The sequence below is a fragment of the Ochotona curzoniae genome, unplaced genomic scaffold (genome assembly GCF_017591425.1).
Source record: "Ochotona curzoniae isolate NIBS_2020 unplaced genomic scaffold, NIBS_Ocur_1.0 scaffold_4683, whole genome shotgun sequence".
Taxonomy (NCBI): domain Eukaryota; kingdom Metazoa; phylum Chordata; class Mammalia; order Lagomorpha; family Ochotonidae; genus Ochotona; species Ochotona curzoniae.
In genome coordinates, this window is record NW_024467121.1 from 30,854,195 (window position 1) to 30,873,349 (window position 19,155).

General features: G+C 40.7%; 1 protein-coding gene across 1 annotated transcript in view; it reads left to right on the forward strand.

Moving 5' to 3' along the window:
- Positions 1 to 19,155, forward strand: part of PCNX2 (pecanex 2) — a 259,238-nt gene that overhangs the window by 24,326 nt on the left and 215,757 nt on the right. Inside the window, exons 6-9 of the mRNA XM_040968059.1 lie at positions 4,021 to 4,168; positions 4,308 to 4,453; positions 6,235 to 6,328; positions 15,558 to 15,693. Coding sequence (XP_040823993.1) covers positions 4,021 to 4,168; positions 4,308 to 4,453; positions 6,235 to 6,328; positions 15,558 to 15,693 — 524 coding nt within the window. The remainder of the gene's footprint in view (positions 1 to 4,020; positions 4,169 to 4,307; positions 4,454 to 6,234; positions 6,329 to 15,557; positions 15,694 to 19,155) is intronic.

Genomic DNA, 19,155 nt, shown 5'->3' on the forward strand with positions numbered 1-19,155 from the left:
AGTTGGAGCTGAGCCAATCCAAAGCCAGGAGCCAGAAGCTTCTTCCCGGTCTCCCACATGGGTATAGGGTCCCAAGGCTTTGGGTCATCTTTGACTGCTTTCCCAGGCCACGAGCAAAGAGCTGGAGGGAAGCAGGGATGCTGGGATTAGAATCAGAGCCCATGTGGGCTCCCGGCTCGTTCAAGGAGAGGACTTTTGCCACTAGGCTACTGTGCCAGGCCCTCATCACTTCATTTCTAATGATGATACAGAAAACACAAAAACAACACCTGTGTCATACGCCCTCTAGGATTAGATTTCGCAAATAATCAGGGATTAGAACTGGCTCCCATATGGGATCCCGGCGCGTTCAAGGCGAGGACTTTAGCCACTAGGCCATGCCGCTGGGCCCACCAGGTCTTGAATTTTTGAATTTTGATTTATTTTTAATTCTATATGAAAGGTGAGGTAGGGGGCTGGAAGTTTGATCCACTATTTTACAACAATTGTCTGCAACAGCTGGGGCTGGGCCAGGCTGAAGCCAGGAGCCTGGAAGACAATCTAGGTCTCCCCTGTGGGTGGTAGAGACCCAAATACTTGAGCCATTATCCATTGCCTCCCAGGGTATCATTAGCTGGAAGCTACAAACAGAGCTGCGACTCAAATTCAGGCACTCCTGTTTGGGATGGGGGCATCCTAAATGGTGTCTCAGCCACCGTGGCAGACACCCACTACATAGCGCCAGTTAATAACAAAGCCCTGGTCATTTGTTTTGTGGAGCATTGCTTGGCTTTAAGGATTATTTATTGGAAGCAATTGATCAAGTCTTTACAAGCCTGGCTTGTGCATAGTATGTATGTAACCTTTTGGACTGGTTACTATAGGTAGTAGATGGTGTCCTCAACCGATTGAGGTAGATTCTTGGTCACAGTTCTGTATTTATGTATATATATTGTCCTATCACTGTCCATTTGTATTTCAGGCTCTTTCTAGAAGTTTCTGAGAAAATATTCATGAACATATTGATAGGTGCTAATTGAAGAATTATATGTAATATTGAATATTGGAAAACTTAACTTTACAACAGGAATATACCTAAATAAATTATATTGTATAATATTTCATAGACACTATCTTTCTATGATATAGATGAACCTTAATAACATGACATATTTGATGCCTTTAGATAAATATGCTAGGTATAAAACAATGATGATTTCAATTTCTAAAAAGAAATTTATTTATTTGACAGGCAGATCTACAGAGAGAAAGAGAGAGCCGAGAGGGAGAGAGCGATTCTATCTCTGGTTCATTTCCTAAAAGGTCGCAGTGGCTGGAGCTGAGCTGTTCAGAAGCCAGGTGCCAGGAGCTTATTCTGGAGCTCCCACCTGGGTGTAGGGATCCAAGGACTTGGGCCTTTTTGTTCTGCTTTCCTGGGCACTTTGCAGGGAGCTGGATCAGAAGTGGAGTAACCAGGACTTAAACTCATGACTATGGGATTCCAGCATGCTTACCTATTATGCCACGGTGTTGGCCCCAGGATTCATTTTTATTGAAAGAAAAAGCATATGTGTCTACAGAAAAATTTATGATACATATTAAGGTGGTTCTAGTGGTAATGGCAGGATGACAGGATTAACCTTAAGGGTTTTTTGTTTTTAATTATATACAGTGAATGTATACTATGTTCTATAAACAGAAATATTCCTGTAAATGTTTAAAGGGAGAAAGGAAGAAAGTGCTCTAATGTTGACCTATCTAAGTAATTCATACATCTAAAAGAGGGAGAGACCAAGATATAACAAAGAGATATAAATAGGTTAATCCTTAATACCTGTAGTGTGAAGTGGCAGAACAGTCTAAATGTGTCTTTTTGTGACTTTTTACAAGGCATGATCATTACCTAGAGCTATTTTGTTATGATAACTCTTTTTCATAAATGTGTTTCTTCAAAACTGTGAAAACATCTATCTTGACAAACTGTCAAATGACGTGCAAACATTTTTGTACCAAAGAAATGTTTACATTAACATCATAGAGGTATTGGGAATATTTATCTTTTAAGACTTACTTACTTGGGTCCTGTGCGATAGTCTAGTGACTAAAGTCCTTACCTTGCATGTGCAGGGATCCCATATGGGCTTTGGTGCATGTCCTGGCTGCTCTGCTTCCCATCCAGCTCCCTGCTTGTATCCTGGGAAAGTAGTTGAGGATGGTGCAAAGCCTTGGGAGCCTTCACTCATGTGGGAGAACAGAGGAAGCCCCTGGCTTCTGGCTTTGGCCATTGCAGTCATTTTGGAAATGAGCCAGTGGTTGGTTGGATAAGAAACGTGTGAATATGCAAAGCTCACAATAAATGTACAATGATGAGATTCATGTTACCACATGTACGCTAATGCTAGTTCACTTTCTGAGGGTCAAGCTGGAACCTGATGGGCTTTCCTGTTGGTGTATGTTACAAGAGGGCTGTCCGTCCCAGCCATTCAGTCATATTCTCTCAGGCTCAGGCTAGAGAGCTATGGAGCCAACAGTTCGCCCAGAGATAAATTATTTCCATATCTTTGGTCATGAGGAACACAACAGTTCTTGTGACCTCTAAGTTGCCTATGATGCATCCACAGAGAAGGGCTGATCCTGCATCCTCTTCTGTTCTGTATAATGCTGTAAAGTGAGACCTTCATTTAGGTCGGTGGCTTAAAGAGATCTAAAATACCAAAGGAAGTCCTGTGTAGTTCTTCATCTTGGAATCCATTTTTATCTTGAAATAGCCTTAGGAAAAGAAATAGGGGGTGTATTTCTGTTTGTCTACCATAGTGCAACCAGTGCTATAGCACAACAGGTTAAGGTACTCCCTGTAGTGCCGGCATCCCAAATGGGTACTGGTTTGAGTGCTGGTTGCTCCACTTCTGATCCTGGGAGAGCAGCAGAAGATGGCCCACGTGCTTGCTTCCCTGCACCCACGTTGGGAACCCAGAGGAGGCTTCTGGTTCCTGGCCTTGGCTTGGCCTAGCGCCAACCATAGCAGCTATTCGGAAGTAAATTGGTGGAAGAAAGATCAGTCTCTCTGTCTTTCCCTCCCTCTTTTCCATCCTCCTTTGCTCTCTTTCTTAGCCCCTGGTTCCCCCGTAACTCTGTCTTTCAAATAAATAAGTAAATAACAATATTAAGTATTATTATTACTAATAAAAGCTTGAAGTTCAAAATCAGACTCTGCCATATGAGGGGACCAGTTCTATGTTTAGCTTGAAAATTTAGATTTGTTGAACGAGTGAGAAGAAACATTAATTTGACCTTAAAATGGTAAATGGGACCTTGTTTAGTAATAGTCAAGTTTATTTGTATTATTTTTTTCTTTTTTTTTCTGAGGCTGTTGATTTCTGAGTTATAATCCTTGCATACCCATTGGACTAATTGGGTTTTCTCTACCAAAGCAAATCTTACTGAGTTATTTCAAAGGAGTCTCTTATTTCATATGTAAATAGATGCTGTTTGTAGAGGCCTAAACAATATGTACCAAAGATCTACATACTTCTGCTTTCTAAATGCATCTAGATACTTTCCCAATTAGTAAAATGAAAATGTATTTATGAGCATTTTGAGTTTTGTGGAGCTGCTTAGATTCTTTTTCCATTTTTTAAAAGATTTTAAAATTTTTATTTTAGATAAGATTTACTGAGAGAAGGAGAGACAGAGAGAAAGATCTTCCACCGGCTGGTTCACTCCCAAGGTGGTCACAAAGGCCGGATCTGAGCTAATTGGAAGCCAGGAGCTAGGAGGTTTTGGTTCTCCCACGCAGGTGCAGGGTTCCATGTCTTTGGGCCATCCTTGACTGATTTCCCAGGCCATAGTCAGGGAGTTGTATGGGAAGTGAAGCCGTATGGGATCCTGGTGCATGCAAGGTAAGGACTTTAGTCACTAGGCTATTACGCTGGACCCTTTTTGTCAATTCTTATTTCAATCTTGATAACTTTTTTTTCCAAGAGCTTTCACATTTAATTTATTATTTCACCAGAAATTAACATGTAAAGGACTGTGTTTCAGATCATTGCTCCCAGGAGAAAAAGGAGGAAATCTTGGAAAGTGAAAAGCACAGTGCTCTCAATTCCAAGCAAGGAAAACCAGATTTACAAGATCAAGATCATCGTTGCAGCAGCCCCAAGTTCACTCAGCCTGGCAGGACCACAGCCTTGTAAGGATAACTTGTTTAGCTTCACATTGATGCAGAGCAGGAGACAGCCTCGTTGACTGGCTACTTCCATGAATGCTACCTGGAGGATAAAGAGGAATTCTGAATAGTTTTTGAAACTTTTTTTTTTTTGTGTGTTAAGTTTCCAGGGCAATAGACAAAGACAGATAATCTACCGGGTAACTTCTCAACAAGATAGCTCTGTCCTGCAAGTCATCAGCGGGCCTGAAACATCAGTGCAGGAAGAAATGTCTGTGGATGCCATGCATGTCTTCATCGATGAGCATGGTGAGTTTTGAGAGTGTTTTACTAATGAGTGTCGATGGGACAAGCTGGCAGCTTTGCTGGAATTCTGTATGGTCCCTTACACTGAGCAGCAGGCATTGGAATGCAAGGATTTAATCCTGACGTTGCCCACACAATATTCTGAAAACAGAACGTATTCCTTCCTGTCTTCAGGCCTTTGCCTATGCTACGTCCTTCTGCCTGCATGTTATTTATCCTTCAGATTATAGGTGTAAGGTAGAATGTTTGGTAAAATCTTTGTAATTTCCTTTCCATGAGCAGGTTCATTTGCTGTTTGCTTTCTTTATACTCTGTCCTTTTTTTTTTTTTTAATGCTCTTACAGCCTGTGTTTATTTGTTTATAATTGGTGGATATTTTCTCTTTCACAATGATAAATATACCTCAGGAGGGAGATTCCCAGTACTCTAGTAAATATCTGTTGGACATATTCTGAAAATAAGATAGTGATAGATTTTTTTCAGTGCCTTCTTATAAAAAAATTTAAAATTATGAGTGGCAAGTTTGAAGTTCCAAAGAAAGAGATATAGGTCCTAGTTGGGTCTTGGCTTGTTTCTTGTAGAGCATGTAAGCTTGATAATTCATTCTCAGAGGGTCCTGGTTCAGATAATAAATTGTGTGATTATGTTGTCTGAAGTCCAGATAAGGTAAATTTATACTTGTAAGTGGTTTTGCATCTACAAAAATACTTTCACATTAGAAAGAACCACATTATCATTTCTACCAAAGCCTCCATAATGTGTTTTTGATGGAATCTACCTTCCAGCTCCTCACATGCCCAAGGTTGATTGTGCCACCTATGCCCATGAAGAAGCTATTCTTAAGAACTCTTCTGGGGAGAGACTGTTTACGTGAGAATGGGAACTGATTTCCACACCTCAATACCCTGAACCCCTTTAGTAGAGCTAATTTAACTCTGTAAATGAATTCAGTCTGCTGCTTTTCCTCATTAACGGGCTGACACCCTGGCAGTGAGCTGTGCTGCTTGCTCATCTGCATATTCCGGGATGGTCCCCTGTGGGCCAACACTCAAAATCATGTTGCTTGATGAGTTTTTTCTTTTTTTTAAGATTTTCATCTATTTTTTTTGTTGGAAAATCAGATTTACAGAGAGAACAAGAGACAGAGAGAAAGATTTTCTATCTGCCAGTTCACTCTAAATGGCCACAATGGCCGGAGCTGAGCTGACCCAAAGCCAGAAACTAGGAGCCAGGAACCTCCTCCAGGTCTCCCATGTGGGTGCAGGGTCCCAAGGCCTTGGGCCATTCTCTGCTGTTTCCCAGGCCACAAACAGGGAACTGGAATGGAAGTGGAGCATCTGGGACATGAACCAGCACCCATATGGGATCCTGATGTGTGCAAGGCAAGGATTCCAGCCACTAGGCTACCATGCGAGGTCTGCTTGATGAATCTAATTGTACACACGGTACTCCTCCGTATGCAACCAAAAACAAAAACAAAACAAAAAAAGTTTCCCAGCTAGCACAGATCTCGCTGGTAGCACACATAGAGGTTGTATAAAAAGATGAATTAAGACACGACACAGAAAATTCCTTAAACAGGGAGATAAGGTGAAGAGTTTTCTCAGTAAAGTTTCTGTGGCTGTCCCTTGTCTTCTTGTGCTCCACATTCTTTGGAGAAAGGGAAAGAATAGGCCAAGAGTGTCAGTGTGTTAGCTCCTTTTAAGAGTGCATGTAATGCAATTTAATGATTGTATACAAATCATTGTATAGTGTTCTATGCTGAAACTTTGTGGTCTTAACAGGGGAAATTCGATCCTGCTATCTGAAGTCTGGAAATCAGAAAGAAGGCCCTTCCCAGCACCCACCATTAAATCAAGAACATCTCTCTCAGGCTCGGTGAGTGGAGCTGCATTTTCAGGTTTGAGAACTGTTGTATTGCTGGGGAACATGCAATGTACTCTGAAAATGAAGTCAGGAGTGTGGTGTAGAAAGAATGTGTTAATCCACTGTAGGTGTCAATGTGTATGGTTCTGTGTGCAAGAAAATCTGATACTGTAGAATAATGAAAAGTGAAGAGAATCATTTTTATTGTCATCAATTCCAAAAATAAATGTAATGGGTAGGTCTATTTAGAGGAAACTTATATAAACATTATAATGCTCCTTCCCTGAAGGATGAGGATAGAGTTTGCTAACACATCACTAAACCTTTTGTAAGATTAGTGATGTAGTAATCATTCATAGCAATGAAGCCAAAGATACTTTTAAGTTTCTTATTTATTTATTCACTTTTTTGAGAGGCAAGGAGATAGAGACAGACTGATAGAGAAAGCTTCTGCCTACCAGTTCACTTGTCAAATGAATGCAGTCGGCAGAGTTGGGCCAAAACTGGGAGATGAGAATTCCATCCGGGTCTCCCAGGTGGGTAGCAGGGACCCAACTCTTTGAGCCCTCGTTTGTTGCCTCCTAGGGACTATATTATCAGACAGTGGAATCAGAAACAGAGGTGGGACTTGAACTCAGATACTTCAATATGGGATACAGGCATTCTAAGCAACATCTTAATCAATTAAGCTGGACATGCATCTTGGTGAAACTGTTCTGTAGATAAATAAACCAGCTAGCATTTGGATTTTGCTTCAGAATGTGTCGAATAACTTTCTTACTTTTCAGTTTATGTTGGTCCTGAATGTTTAGTGTGGATGCCTACCTGGAACATATACTGATGAATGGTGTGTTGGGCAAGTTATCCAGCCTTGCCAGTGACAAACTGAATTCATTTTCATTCTGCACTTGGAGGTTCTTTGTGGATAATATATATGAGAATGTACCTCCTTATTAATATAAATGTAGGAATATATCATCGGTGCAGCTTTCTTTAGCTTTTTAAGTATATTTGAGGTTGTATGGGAGACTCGTGGTATTGTTTATAGACTTCATGCTAGGGAAGCATAACAGGAGTTTTAGGAACCTTAATTTTAGACAATATAGCACTATGTTCCTTTCAAGTTCCAGTTGTCCTTCCCAGGAGTGTGTGGGAAATTCAGGGGGAACCTCCTGTGTGCGTAGAATAAAGGCTAATCTTTTTTTTTTTAAGATTTATTTTTATTATTTTTTTTAATTGGAAAGGCAGATATACAGAGAGGAGAGACAGAGAGGAAGATCTTCCATCCAATGATTCACTCCCCAAGTGAGCGCAACAGCCGATGCTATGCCGATCCGAAGCCAGGAGCCTCTTCCTGGTCTCCCACGCGGATGCAGGGTCCCAAAGCTTTGGGCTGTCCTTGACTGCTTTCCCGGGCCACAGGCAGGGAGCTGGAAGGGAAGCGGTGCTGCCGGGATAGAACTGGCGCCCATATGGGATCCCGGGTGTGCAAGGTGAGGACCTTAACCACCTGCACCACCGCGCCAACACACCGTGCCCGAATAAAGGCTAATCTTAAACTTGCTGTCGGGTGTCCTGAAGTAAAGTGGTGAGCCATCAGCCTCTTTGGGCCTTCTCTTTTTCACAGGAATCCTAGTGTCTGCCATTGAAAAGCTCTGATAGGGGCTATAGGTGATGGTTGTCTCTGGTCACATGATCTATCCTGCACTGTGTCTAAATTAACCCCCTTGTGCTCAGAATCACTGCTGTGGGGAAAAGGACAGATTCTTCATCCTCTACTTCCCTCCACTCTTCTTCTTTCTTCTTGGCTGACAGTCAAAATAGACGCAAAATAGACATCTAGATGGGGGCTCAAGAGGAGAGAGAGCTTTGTGGTCCACATTCTTGTCTCTGGGCTCTCTGGTCCAGTGGTTTGTTGAGTCCAGTCTTCAAAGATGACAAGCCTCTCCAGCAAAATGTTTAATCACTTTAGAACAGAGGTTGGAAAACAACTTGGGTTCCTGCTACATAGCATTCCCAGCTCCTGGTTCTAGCCTTGGCATGGCCTGGCCTGGTATGGCCATTGTGGGCATCTGGGGGAGGAAACCAGCTATTGGGCACACTATCTTCATTCTCAAGTTAATAGCATTCTTTAAAAAAATTAAACATAATAGCATAATACCTTTTACAATGACTATAATAATGCTGATCCCTGATGAAGACAGTGCTTGTTTGAGAGGATGTTCAGTGCATGTTTAGCTGGTGTTATTGTGTGGATAGAGGCAGTAGAACAGTGGCTACAGTTTGCTGTGACTATATTCTCAAAGGTCCTGATGCTTGGCCAGGTGAAGGTCTTATCTCCAGAACTTTTATGAGGCCAATTTATCTGCATTTAGGGTTGTTAAGGACATTTTGTTCTCCCTGTCAGCCTGTTGCGTTCCAGTATCCTGGAGTCCATGGCACTTTTAGCAAAGGTACTTTAGCATTATGTCCTTGGCTTTTAGTGCCATTACATTTTAAGTCCTACCATCATAAACATAAACTTTGATTTTGAACTTGCAAGAATGCCTAGGTGGGGCTGTTTCTAACCCATCCAGCCAGGGAAGATATGGAAAAGCAGCCTTTTCCCTAAAAGGGGACTTCTGTGACTGGGATTGCCTCCAACTATACCATTAAATCACTGATTCTTATTAGTGGCAAAAAAAAGTCTTTACCTTGGATATTGTTAAGCCTTTTTGCCCTGACAGTTTTATATCTCAAACTCCCAAGTATGAATAGGGAATTGTTAGAGTTGTAATGTCCATGTCTCTTTGGGGATTCCTGGAGGAAACCAGGAGAGGAATCAGATTTCCTTCCTCAACCCCACCGTCACTGTGGGAACCAGTGAACTCCTGAACTGCCAAAGAAATTCATGGAGTATTTTCTGCTTACACAATAACTGTCCATCATGCACTACAGTCAGTAACATCTAACATAGTTCTGATTTCTTCAGCAACAAGAATGACGGAACTATGGCTTGCATGGCAGCATTTAGAATGGCTTATTGGAAAAACTGCCAGAGGAGAAACTAATTTCAGTGTTTTATTGCATAGGCTGTAGGGTTCTTTCAGTAGCTCAGAACCTAAAATGAGCTCATCTGCCTGGATAGTTGAAGTCTTTGACTTTGGAGTTATAGCTGCCTAAGAAGTTGAAGGATGTTTTATGTGCAAAGGATTCATTGCCATGGACTTAATGTTATTCCTCTGTAGGTCATATAATTAGGACTTGATAGTTTCTGCTTTTTATTTAGTCATGATTTATGTATCTGTTATCTGTAAATTCTTTCAAATAATAGAGTAGACATCTCTCCTATGAAAGTTCTATGGCCGTATTTTGGTATTAATCCACATTTTCCAGTGTCATGTAATCTGATGCAGATGAAATTTGTATCATCTCCCCAGTGTAATCTGATGAAGTGACCTAATATTTATATTCAATTGTAGTACCCTGACTCACATAAATTTGGCAAGTTAGTCAGCTGAATGGCAAAGTCTCTTTGGAACAAATCAGTTTACAGAATTTGTGTTGAAGATTATTTGTACTGAGAATGATACCTTGGGACTGCTGTTGACACTGGCATCCCATAAGAATGCTATTTGGGTCCTGGCTGCTGTCCTTCTGGCCCAGCTCCCTGCTGTTGTGCATGGAATAGCCCAGAGGACGACCTGAGCATGTGGTCTCCTGTTTCCCACTTGAGTGGAGTCCTGGGTTCCTGCCTTTGACCTTGATCAGCCCCAGTTATTTGCAGCTTTTTGAGGGAGTGAATCAGGGAGCAGATCTTTCTGTCAGTTTCTTACTCTTTCTCTGTAGCTCTGCATTTTAAATGAATGAATCAATGAATGAATGAATAAATAAGTCATCTTGAAAAAAACACACACATAGTGCTTCAATTTGATTTTATTAAAAACTATAGATTGGTTATATAATGATTTATCTCAATTCACTCATCTGTATCTTTTGTTTTTGAATTTTTGTAGCACATGTTGGGGCTGTTGTTCTGCATAGAAACTAGGGTTTTTCTGAAAGCTAATGTGAGTCTTTAGGTCTATCGACTCCAATGATGAAGTGAATCCCCATAGTTAATATTTGTTGTCTCTTCAGATTTCTTTCTCTACTGTTGACATTATCAGCTTCTCTGGCCTTTATAACCATAAAAGCTCTCTTGCTGATTTGGATTAGCTGTCAGAAAAGTCATGATGCTTAAGTGTGTATCTGGTTCAAAGAGAAGAGAGCAAGCAAAAAGTTGCAAGAAATCATCTCTGTTTTAGTTAGTCAAAATAGTGACCGTTTGTTTGCAACAACTAAGTGGGAATGAGGGCACTGAAGTGAACGAATTGACGGGCAAAATGCAAAATAAAGTATTGTGACTTCATTCAGCATTAGATATGCTCAGTTGTATGTCCCACTGAATTGGAATTTGAAGGTTTTCAGCTCCAATTACAAATATTTGAGATCGTGCCTATAGCTGTGTCACTATTAGTTTTATCAGTAAACATGTTCACAGCTTTGAATTAAGAATTAAAAAAAGCTTGTCACAAGTTAAGATACCTTTGATCACACAGGGTTGAAATGTTCCGCCAACTAGAGGTAGTCCAGGGATATGCTATTGAACAGTTTATGCTTTCCCCAATCACTGTGCCCTCTCTCTGTTTTCTTTTAGACTTTACTCCTTCCACTTCAGTTCTCACTTTGCTTTCAGAACATTTCTGACAAAGATCACGCATTAACCAAGACACAGCATCCTGAAAATGGGAGGTTCTTGAGGCCAAGTCTGCTAAAAGACTGGGCTGCAGTCATTGGATTTCCATGGTCACAGCTCCGGCCGCCACACGGGGGCAGTGAGAGCCCAGACTCCAGGGTGTCTCAACATTTTAGGCTACTGCCGCGTTTACCTAAGATACTTGAATTCTGCTGTCATGTAAAAGCAGAGCCATTTGCCAATCTTACAACAAGAACCCCTGTTAGACGTCTAAGGAACAGGTCTCAGTTTTCAGAACAGTGGTGCTTTATGGAAACATCGTGTGTAGTGAACGTGTTGCTCTGGCTTGCTTTTCTGGGCCATTCTTAGTGTACCTTGCTTCTGAGGCTCCAACAAGAACAGGGATGGAGAGGAAGAGAAGCCCTCCTCCTGACATTAGTAGAATTGATGTATAAACTTGGGAGGATGCAGAGTTTCTGGAAGGTTTTCTTGTCAATGGGAAAATGTAGAAAAGGCACGGGACTGCTATTACTTGTAGGAACTTAAAAGGGCAAAAGCAACAGTCCAGTCTAGTAGGATATGATTATGGTCCATTTGAGGCCCAAATGCAGCCATATGAAAGCAGAATTCTGCCTGATTGTAGTTCTAGTTCTAGGCCAATGTTTATCACCTTCTTGTGCAGCTCTTGGCTGCTATTGCTCTGAGTTCAACCTGGTTTCAGTAAACTTATCTCTAAGATCGTCCTGAGCCTAATTTACCAGAGCTTAACCAGAAAACTGAGTAATCAAGACCAGATGTGCTGCTGTGTGTTATCATTTAGAGAATTGCTACTACACACACAGAATATTTCCATTTTTGCTGTTTTAGGGAGGGGAGAAACTGTTTCTTGAAACTCAGCACTTTCTTTGCTTCTTTCTTCTTTTTTAAAAAACAATTGCTTATTTGTTTGGAACACAAAGTTACAGAGAGAGGGAAGGAGGGAGAGAGGGAGAGAGAGAGAGAGGGGGAGGCAGCAAGGGACCCTAGGGAACTACATCTGAGAAAGAGACAAAACTTCTGCCTTTGGAGCAATGCTTCCCATGTGCTGTGTGGAAGCGTGGGATTTTCCTCCTGGCTCGACTTGGATCCCATCAACACAGAACAGTGTGAGCTTATGGTAAGAATTGGCCTCATCATAGGGCCAGAAGACAATTTTTTGATGTGTTTTTATCTAAATGACCGACTATTGTAAACTACATAAATTAAGAGGGGACTTAATATGCTGTTTTATTCTTTATGCAGAAGCTTGGGTGTGAGTTGAGACTAAGGTACCTGTGTCTGTTGCTAGAGATAACTAGTAGACCATGTTGTAGAGACATTAGTAGAGACCATGTTGTAATTTAATGTGACGGTAAAGAAAATCAGCTTGTACATCAAGAAAAGGAAGTAGATAGATCAAGGATAGTAATTAGGTGACTAATATATGGGAGGCACTATTTAGGGCTTCAGAGGCACGGTGTGATCGAACGTTTACAGCAGTCCCCAGGAGGAAAATGTTTTCTGTGTGTCCATAGGTGAGAATCTGAGCTAGCAGACAAAGCTTATAGTCACCGTAAGTAATGGAGCAATCACTTAAACCTAGTTCTGTTAAAGAACACCAAACCTGGGATTTTAAAATAAGATATGTAAATGGTTTACATATGAAAATAATGTTACTTATAATTATTTAGCAACCAGAAATATGCTAAGTCGTGGCAAGGGTTGAGGCGCACCACGTTAAGCTGCTGGTTGGAATGCCTGTAGCCTATAATGCCAGTTAAAATTCTGGGCTGTTCTGCTTCCTGTTCAGACCATGTGGGAGACCCAGGTGGTTTTGCAGGCACTTGACTTCAGTTGACTCTGTTCTGGTTATTGTGGCCATTGGAGGAGTGAACTAGAGGATAAGAGCGAGCTCACTCTCCCCTGTTTATCTTCTTTCAAATAAATAAGTAGGAAAACATTTTATTATGAACAAATATATACTAAGCAATACTGACACATTAAGTTGACTCTTTTTCTGTATCATGTTTCGTGGAAGGAAGGGTTTTCACCCTTAATATAGCAGTCAATTTTTAGCTTATTTCAGTTTACAGTAGAGGGTGCCAGGCACCTGCTAGATTTTTGCACAGAAGCATGTATGCTTCTATCTCGCTCCTGCCTATGTATAGTCATGACCTTCCTTACAGATAATGCTGTCAGATTAGTCTTTTCATTTCAGTGACGTTTTGCCATGTGCTAAGATTTAGTTTCCTTGGGATTTGTTTTAACAAGGTGCTTTCAGTCCTGTTGTAATTCAGTGTGAAATGATAGTTATGTTACTCAATATTTCCTTTATAAACCTACAAAGTTTCCATGACCATTATTTTTGTAAATTAAGCTGATATTTTTGTTCTTTAGTGACAGAGACTACACGGTTAATATATACAGAGAGGGAAGGCACTGGGTCAGGAACAGTGATCCAAACAATAGAAGGCTAGGATTTCACATTTTCACACTTCATGTACTTAACACCTCTTGGTTCACTTCCTAAACCCTGGTGTTTATGCTATATTTCCTAAGTGTTTTTTAAAGAAAACTTTATTGAATGTATCATCCACCATAAATTATATCTTAGGATTACAGGAGGTTCTTATGTATAGGAAATAATGGAAGTGTTGTAAATATTTTTTATCTAAAATAATTTTGCGTGTTTATTGCTGCAGTTTTCATCTGTTAGGGAAAAGAAAGTTCCAACAACTTGTCAGAAACTTTACCATGAAATGTATGAATTAGAAATCAGGATGTGGGGCTGGCGCTGTGTTGCAGTGGGTAAAGCACAGCTTGCAGTGCCAGCATTCCCCAGGGACACCCCTTCTAGCCTTAGCTGTTCCACTTCCAATCTAGCTCCCTGCTAATGCACCTGGAAAAGCAGCAAAGGATGGCACAAGCTCTTGTGGGGAGACCAAGGTGAACATCCTGGCTTCAGCCTGCCCCAGCCCTGCAGAAAGTGGTTTTGTTATTGTAACATTTCTACTGCTGAGGAGTGTGTGTTAGCTGGTGTAGTCTATGTTGCAAGTATCATATGAATCCATTTAAAATGGGTTAAATAAGGAGATGTATTACCTCATAAAGCAAGAAGCCCCATGTTTTGATCAGAATAAGGCTGGTGAATTCTGACACTCAGTGCTGTCCTTAAGAAACTAGCTCTTCTCCTAGATCGGTGGCTCTTTGGCTTGGTCCTCATGAGGCAGTGGTGGCTGCCATAGTAACAGTGCTTCTTACTGACATGGCATCTAAAGGCCAAGAGAAAGACAGTCCTTTACTTTTGTTACTTTTGAACAGCTGGAAAAGCTTGTCTATGACTTCCTCTATTCTAAGTTGACATTTCTTGGAATTGTGTGTGCTCATATCCCAAGGCCATGCACTGTTCAGGTGAAAGATTTGTTCTGAAGCAATAGTCATGAATGAATGAAATGGGGTTATGTTAGCAGGAATTCTATTAGAAGTGATTGTGGGGTGAGCAGCCAAACGTCTCCTTTCGGGTATAGGTACCCTGCTAGTTAGATATAGGAGACATACGTCCTTATGTCCTAGTGTTTGCTTTCTGAGCCAAAGGAAAAATGCCAGAATTGAGTTTGCTTAAAGATTTCTATTCATTTAAGTCTTATCAATCTATATATGTGATTAAAGATAATGAGACTGTTTAGATATAGACTGCAGTTAATTTAGTAATGTCTCTTTTCAATTACCCAAGGCATTTCTTTGACCAATATGTACTTTCATTGCTTTGGGATGGGTGGGGGAGAATATGAAGAAAGAATGCTGGGGTTGGGGGCAAATAGCAGAGGTGTTAACCACTGCTCTCCCCTTTGTGGAATCTGGGAATTGTTTTTTATTTTTTGAATCTGGGAATTATTAAGCCCAACACTTACTTACGACTGTTTTTAGAAAAGATGAGGCCAGAACCTATTGGTAATACCTCTCTACCCATTTATTTGTAAGTTTTTAAAAATCTTTTGAATTGATATTTAAAACTATATTCAATAATAGGGTGCTGTGTGATGTTTTGGTACACGTATGCATTGTGGAAGGGTCACGTCAGCTTAAGCCTGTCACATCTATCTCATTTCATTGTGGTGGGAATAATCAAAATACTTTGTTCTAACTTTTTTGGAAATATTACTGAGTATATGATCATAACCTATAGTCACCATACTGTGCAAGAAAACACCAGAACTTAAGAAAAAAGACACAGAAAATGCAGGGTGTTTTCCCTGTCACAGCTGGCATCTAACTATCCCAAGGCACACTCCAACCCTGGAGAGCACGAGTAAGTACAGGGTGATTAAATTCTTGCCCAAAGTGAGCCTTGTGCACAAAAATGCTTTATTTCTAATTATTTCTAATTTGCAGAAATTCATCTGCCATCTGCATTGCACATTACCAGTGTCCTGTTGTTGGCATTATAATAAAGAGATGACTTTTGGAGTGTCTGGGTCACCAGAGCTTTTGTCCTTCTCCCCCCAGAGAGATGCAGATCAGCTCTTCCAGCACCACCACTTATGAGAGTCCAGATCCATCTTCCGGGGACCCTGCAGTCAGTGCTCTTCAACAACAGCTGCTGCTCATGGTGGCTCGGAGGACCCAGTCAGACACCCCTCGGGTATGTACATCTGCAACCACTGTGGGTGTTTTCACAAGCAGGAAATTTGAACGCCAGTTTTCAGAATTAGGTCTGCCGAGTTCTGTACCCCCCCTCCCAGCTGATATATCACTGAATGGTAGTCTACTGAGTGAACCTGAAAGAAGCCATTTTTCTAAAGAAGCCATTTAGATACGAGATCATCTTGCTGTTGATGTGGTTGCCATGTTGTAATTGCTTTTCCAAGTGCCATAGAAATTCACTCCTATTGACATTTGGTTACTAAAAGGATGTTGTTCTTTTTCCCTCATGACTTGGAAAATATCTGGGTTTTTATTTTCCTATATTATTTATTTACTTGTTTATTGAAATACAAAGAAACAGAAGGAAATAAGAGAGTGAGATAGTCCATCTATTTATTCACTTTCCAGATGACTAAAACAACTAGAATTGAGCCAGCCTGTAGTCAGGAAACTGGAACTCTATCTTGGTCTTTCACATAGTTGGCAGGGGCCCAAATATTTTTAAGCCATCCTCCGTTGCCTCTTGGGTGTGTTACCAGGAAGCTATGTCTCTGATAAGGTTTGAAAAATAGGTAAGACTTAGCCTTCTAAGAACAAGACTGTTTAATTATTTCACTTCCCCTGTCTTTCAATCTCTCCTCCCCAAGTGCAGTAAATACCAGAATCTGTACTTCCCGCCCAATCTATACAATCCTGTCTTACCTTATCAGAGGATCAAGTTCTACAGGGTATAATGGGTGGATGGCCAAGACATAGACCAAGACCAGAGAAAAGATTTGTCTGAGATTCTTCCCTTATATGAAGAAGTATGTGCATAGAATGAGGGGACTCTGCAAAGGAAGTACCCAGTGGTCACCTATTTTTTTTTTTAAATAAAATGAAGGGCAAGAGGAGGGACCCCTTCTGTTTATGATAGGTGCTAATCCTGACTCCTGCACACAATGGAAAGGAGACAGATGGAATTAGAATTGAAATTGGGGAAATCTGACCTCTGAACTAGAGCTTGGCATTCAGACATTTAGGAAGTTTGATTATCACACTGCCAGGTGCACCTGTGTTATAACTCAGTGCTTTGTTATAGGCAAGTGCTTCTCTGTGTCTCAGAACATCCATCTTGTACATCTAACCTCAGAGGGTACATTTTGCAGTCTCTTTACTATGACCTCTAAAATCTTACATTGCTTCATTGTGTTATCTGGACAAGTATGTGAGTAACTCTTTTGAAATACTTCTTGTATTTTGCTGCTGGTCCAGAGGTAGGTGCAGCCCACTCCAGGATGCACTGAATCTGTCTGTAGGCTAGCTTCTTTTTCCACCTACTGCTTCTTGGTGTGGCCTCAAAGTCATTCAGGTTTCCTAACATTAAGAAATGAGGGGCCCGGCGCGGTGGCGTAAGTGGTTAAGGTCCTCGCCTTGCACGCCCAGGATCCCATATGGGCGCCGGTTCTAATCCCGGCAGCCCCACTTCCCTTCCAGCTCCCTGCCTGTGGCCTGGGAAAGCAGTCGAGGACGGCCCAAAGCTTTAGGACCCTGCACCCATGTGGGAGACCCAGAAGAGTCTCCTGGCTTCGGATCGGCATAGTATCGGCCCGTTGCGTTCACTTGGGGAGTGAATCATCAGACGGAAGATCTTCCTCTCTGTCTCTCCTCTCTGTATATCCGCCTTTCCAATGAAAAAAATAATAAAAATAAATCTTTAAAAAAAAAAAGAAATGAGATTATGTCATAGGTGAAAACACTTTTAAATTATAACTGTATGTAACTTTATAATAATGGAATTATTATTATTGCCATTATTGTTAGGAATAGGAAAGCCAACCAGTTCTTTGGTACTAAACTGATGGGTATTGATGAGAATTGCAAAGATGGGTACACTATTATTAGTAACAGTGCTGTTATTCCTGGTTGATATAATAAAATCATTTACAACACAATTTACTCTCATTAATTAGTGAGAATTCATAAGAATATTAACATTTACAAACATGTGAAACAGCTGAAATAATTATAGAGATGAAAGAGATGAGACAGTAATTATAATTTCCTAGCATTTACTTTTTAATCATATCTGTTCACTTATTTGGAAGTATATTAAAGCTTTAAAAATGAACATTTGCATACCTTTCATTTATCATGCTCAGAAGTTCATTTTAAAAATGTGTTTAGAACCTACATGATTTATTATAAATTCTATCTGCTAAGTAACGTCATTGTTAAATAGTGTCATCCTACATTTGCTTTTGATGTTTTATCCTCAAAGTATTATCAAATATAGATTTAATTCCCATCCCACTTGCATGTTTTTGATATATGTTTTGTGCACAGGGCTGTGTAGATGTTTTGTTTAATGTTATGCTGTCTTAGTGGAAAATCCTAGGATTAGGTATTATTTTACCTTGGGTATGACGTCCAAGGTGATATCCTAGAACTCAGCATCAGTGGGTTTCTGATTCAGAGCTCTGTCTTGTCCTTTTGTTCCTACTGGGGTCTCTGGGTTTGCTTGCAACTTCTCGGCAGCCTCTGGTGTGATTGCCCAGGAGCCCCCCTCTCAGACCAGAGTCTCCATAGCGCTGTTCCAGCCGCCGGATTTTGGACTGTTGGGGTTGTTTTCTATACTGTCTGTTCTTCACTTTTCTACTCCTCCTCCCTTCCCCTTGCCCTTTTACGCAGATTTATACAAATGTTTTGAGATCCTTGAGGGATTTTCCTGATTCTCTGGAAAGGAGACCTATAATTTGTGCCTGTTTTGACTTTGGGGAGCATTTGTGTGACCTAGTCACCTACTCTTTCCCACGTAACAGGTCCTCCTATATATTTTAGTTTTCATTAGGTGTCCTTCACTCTCAATGCCACAAATTTGACTTACAATTTGATATGAACACCACATTGATTGCAATCTAATTCATCATCCTGATTATTGTGTCTGTGTCCATTATCTGCTTTCCTTTTTAAAATTGGGTTTTTCACTTGCTCTTTCATGCCTGCAATCCTATGTATTTTTTCCTGAATACTTTTTTTTCTTTTACTGTGAAGGTAGCTTTCATGTTATGTAAAAGGATTCACTAGGATTCCTTGAAGCAAGATTGCAAGGAGAGCCCAAGTTGTAACTTCTAACGGGCCTCTCCATGCGGTGGGAACCTTAGGCAAGTGACTGGATCTATCAGAGCTTCGGCTTCTTCTATTTCATATTATTTATTTATTTAAAAGTATTTATTTATTTGAGAGACAGAGATGATACAGAGAGACAGATGGAGTGAGAGAGCTCTCATCTACTGGCTTACTGTCCAGATGCTTGCGATGGCCTAGCTGGGTCAGGAGCAGAGCTAGGAGCCAGGAACACAATCTGGATAAGCCATTGAGTTGGTGAGAACCCTATTTCTTTCTTTTTTTTAAAAAGATATATTTATTTATTGGAAAGTCAGATATACAGAGAGGAGGAGAGACAGAGAGGAAGATCTCC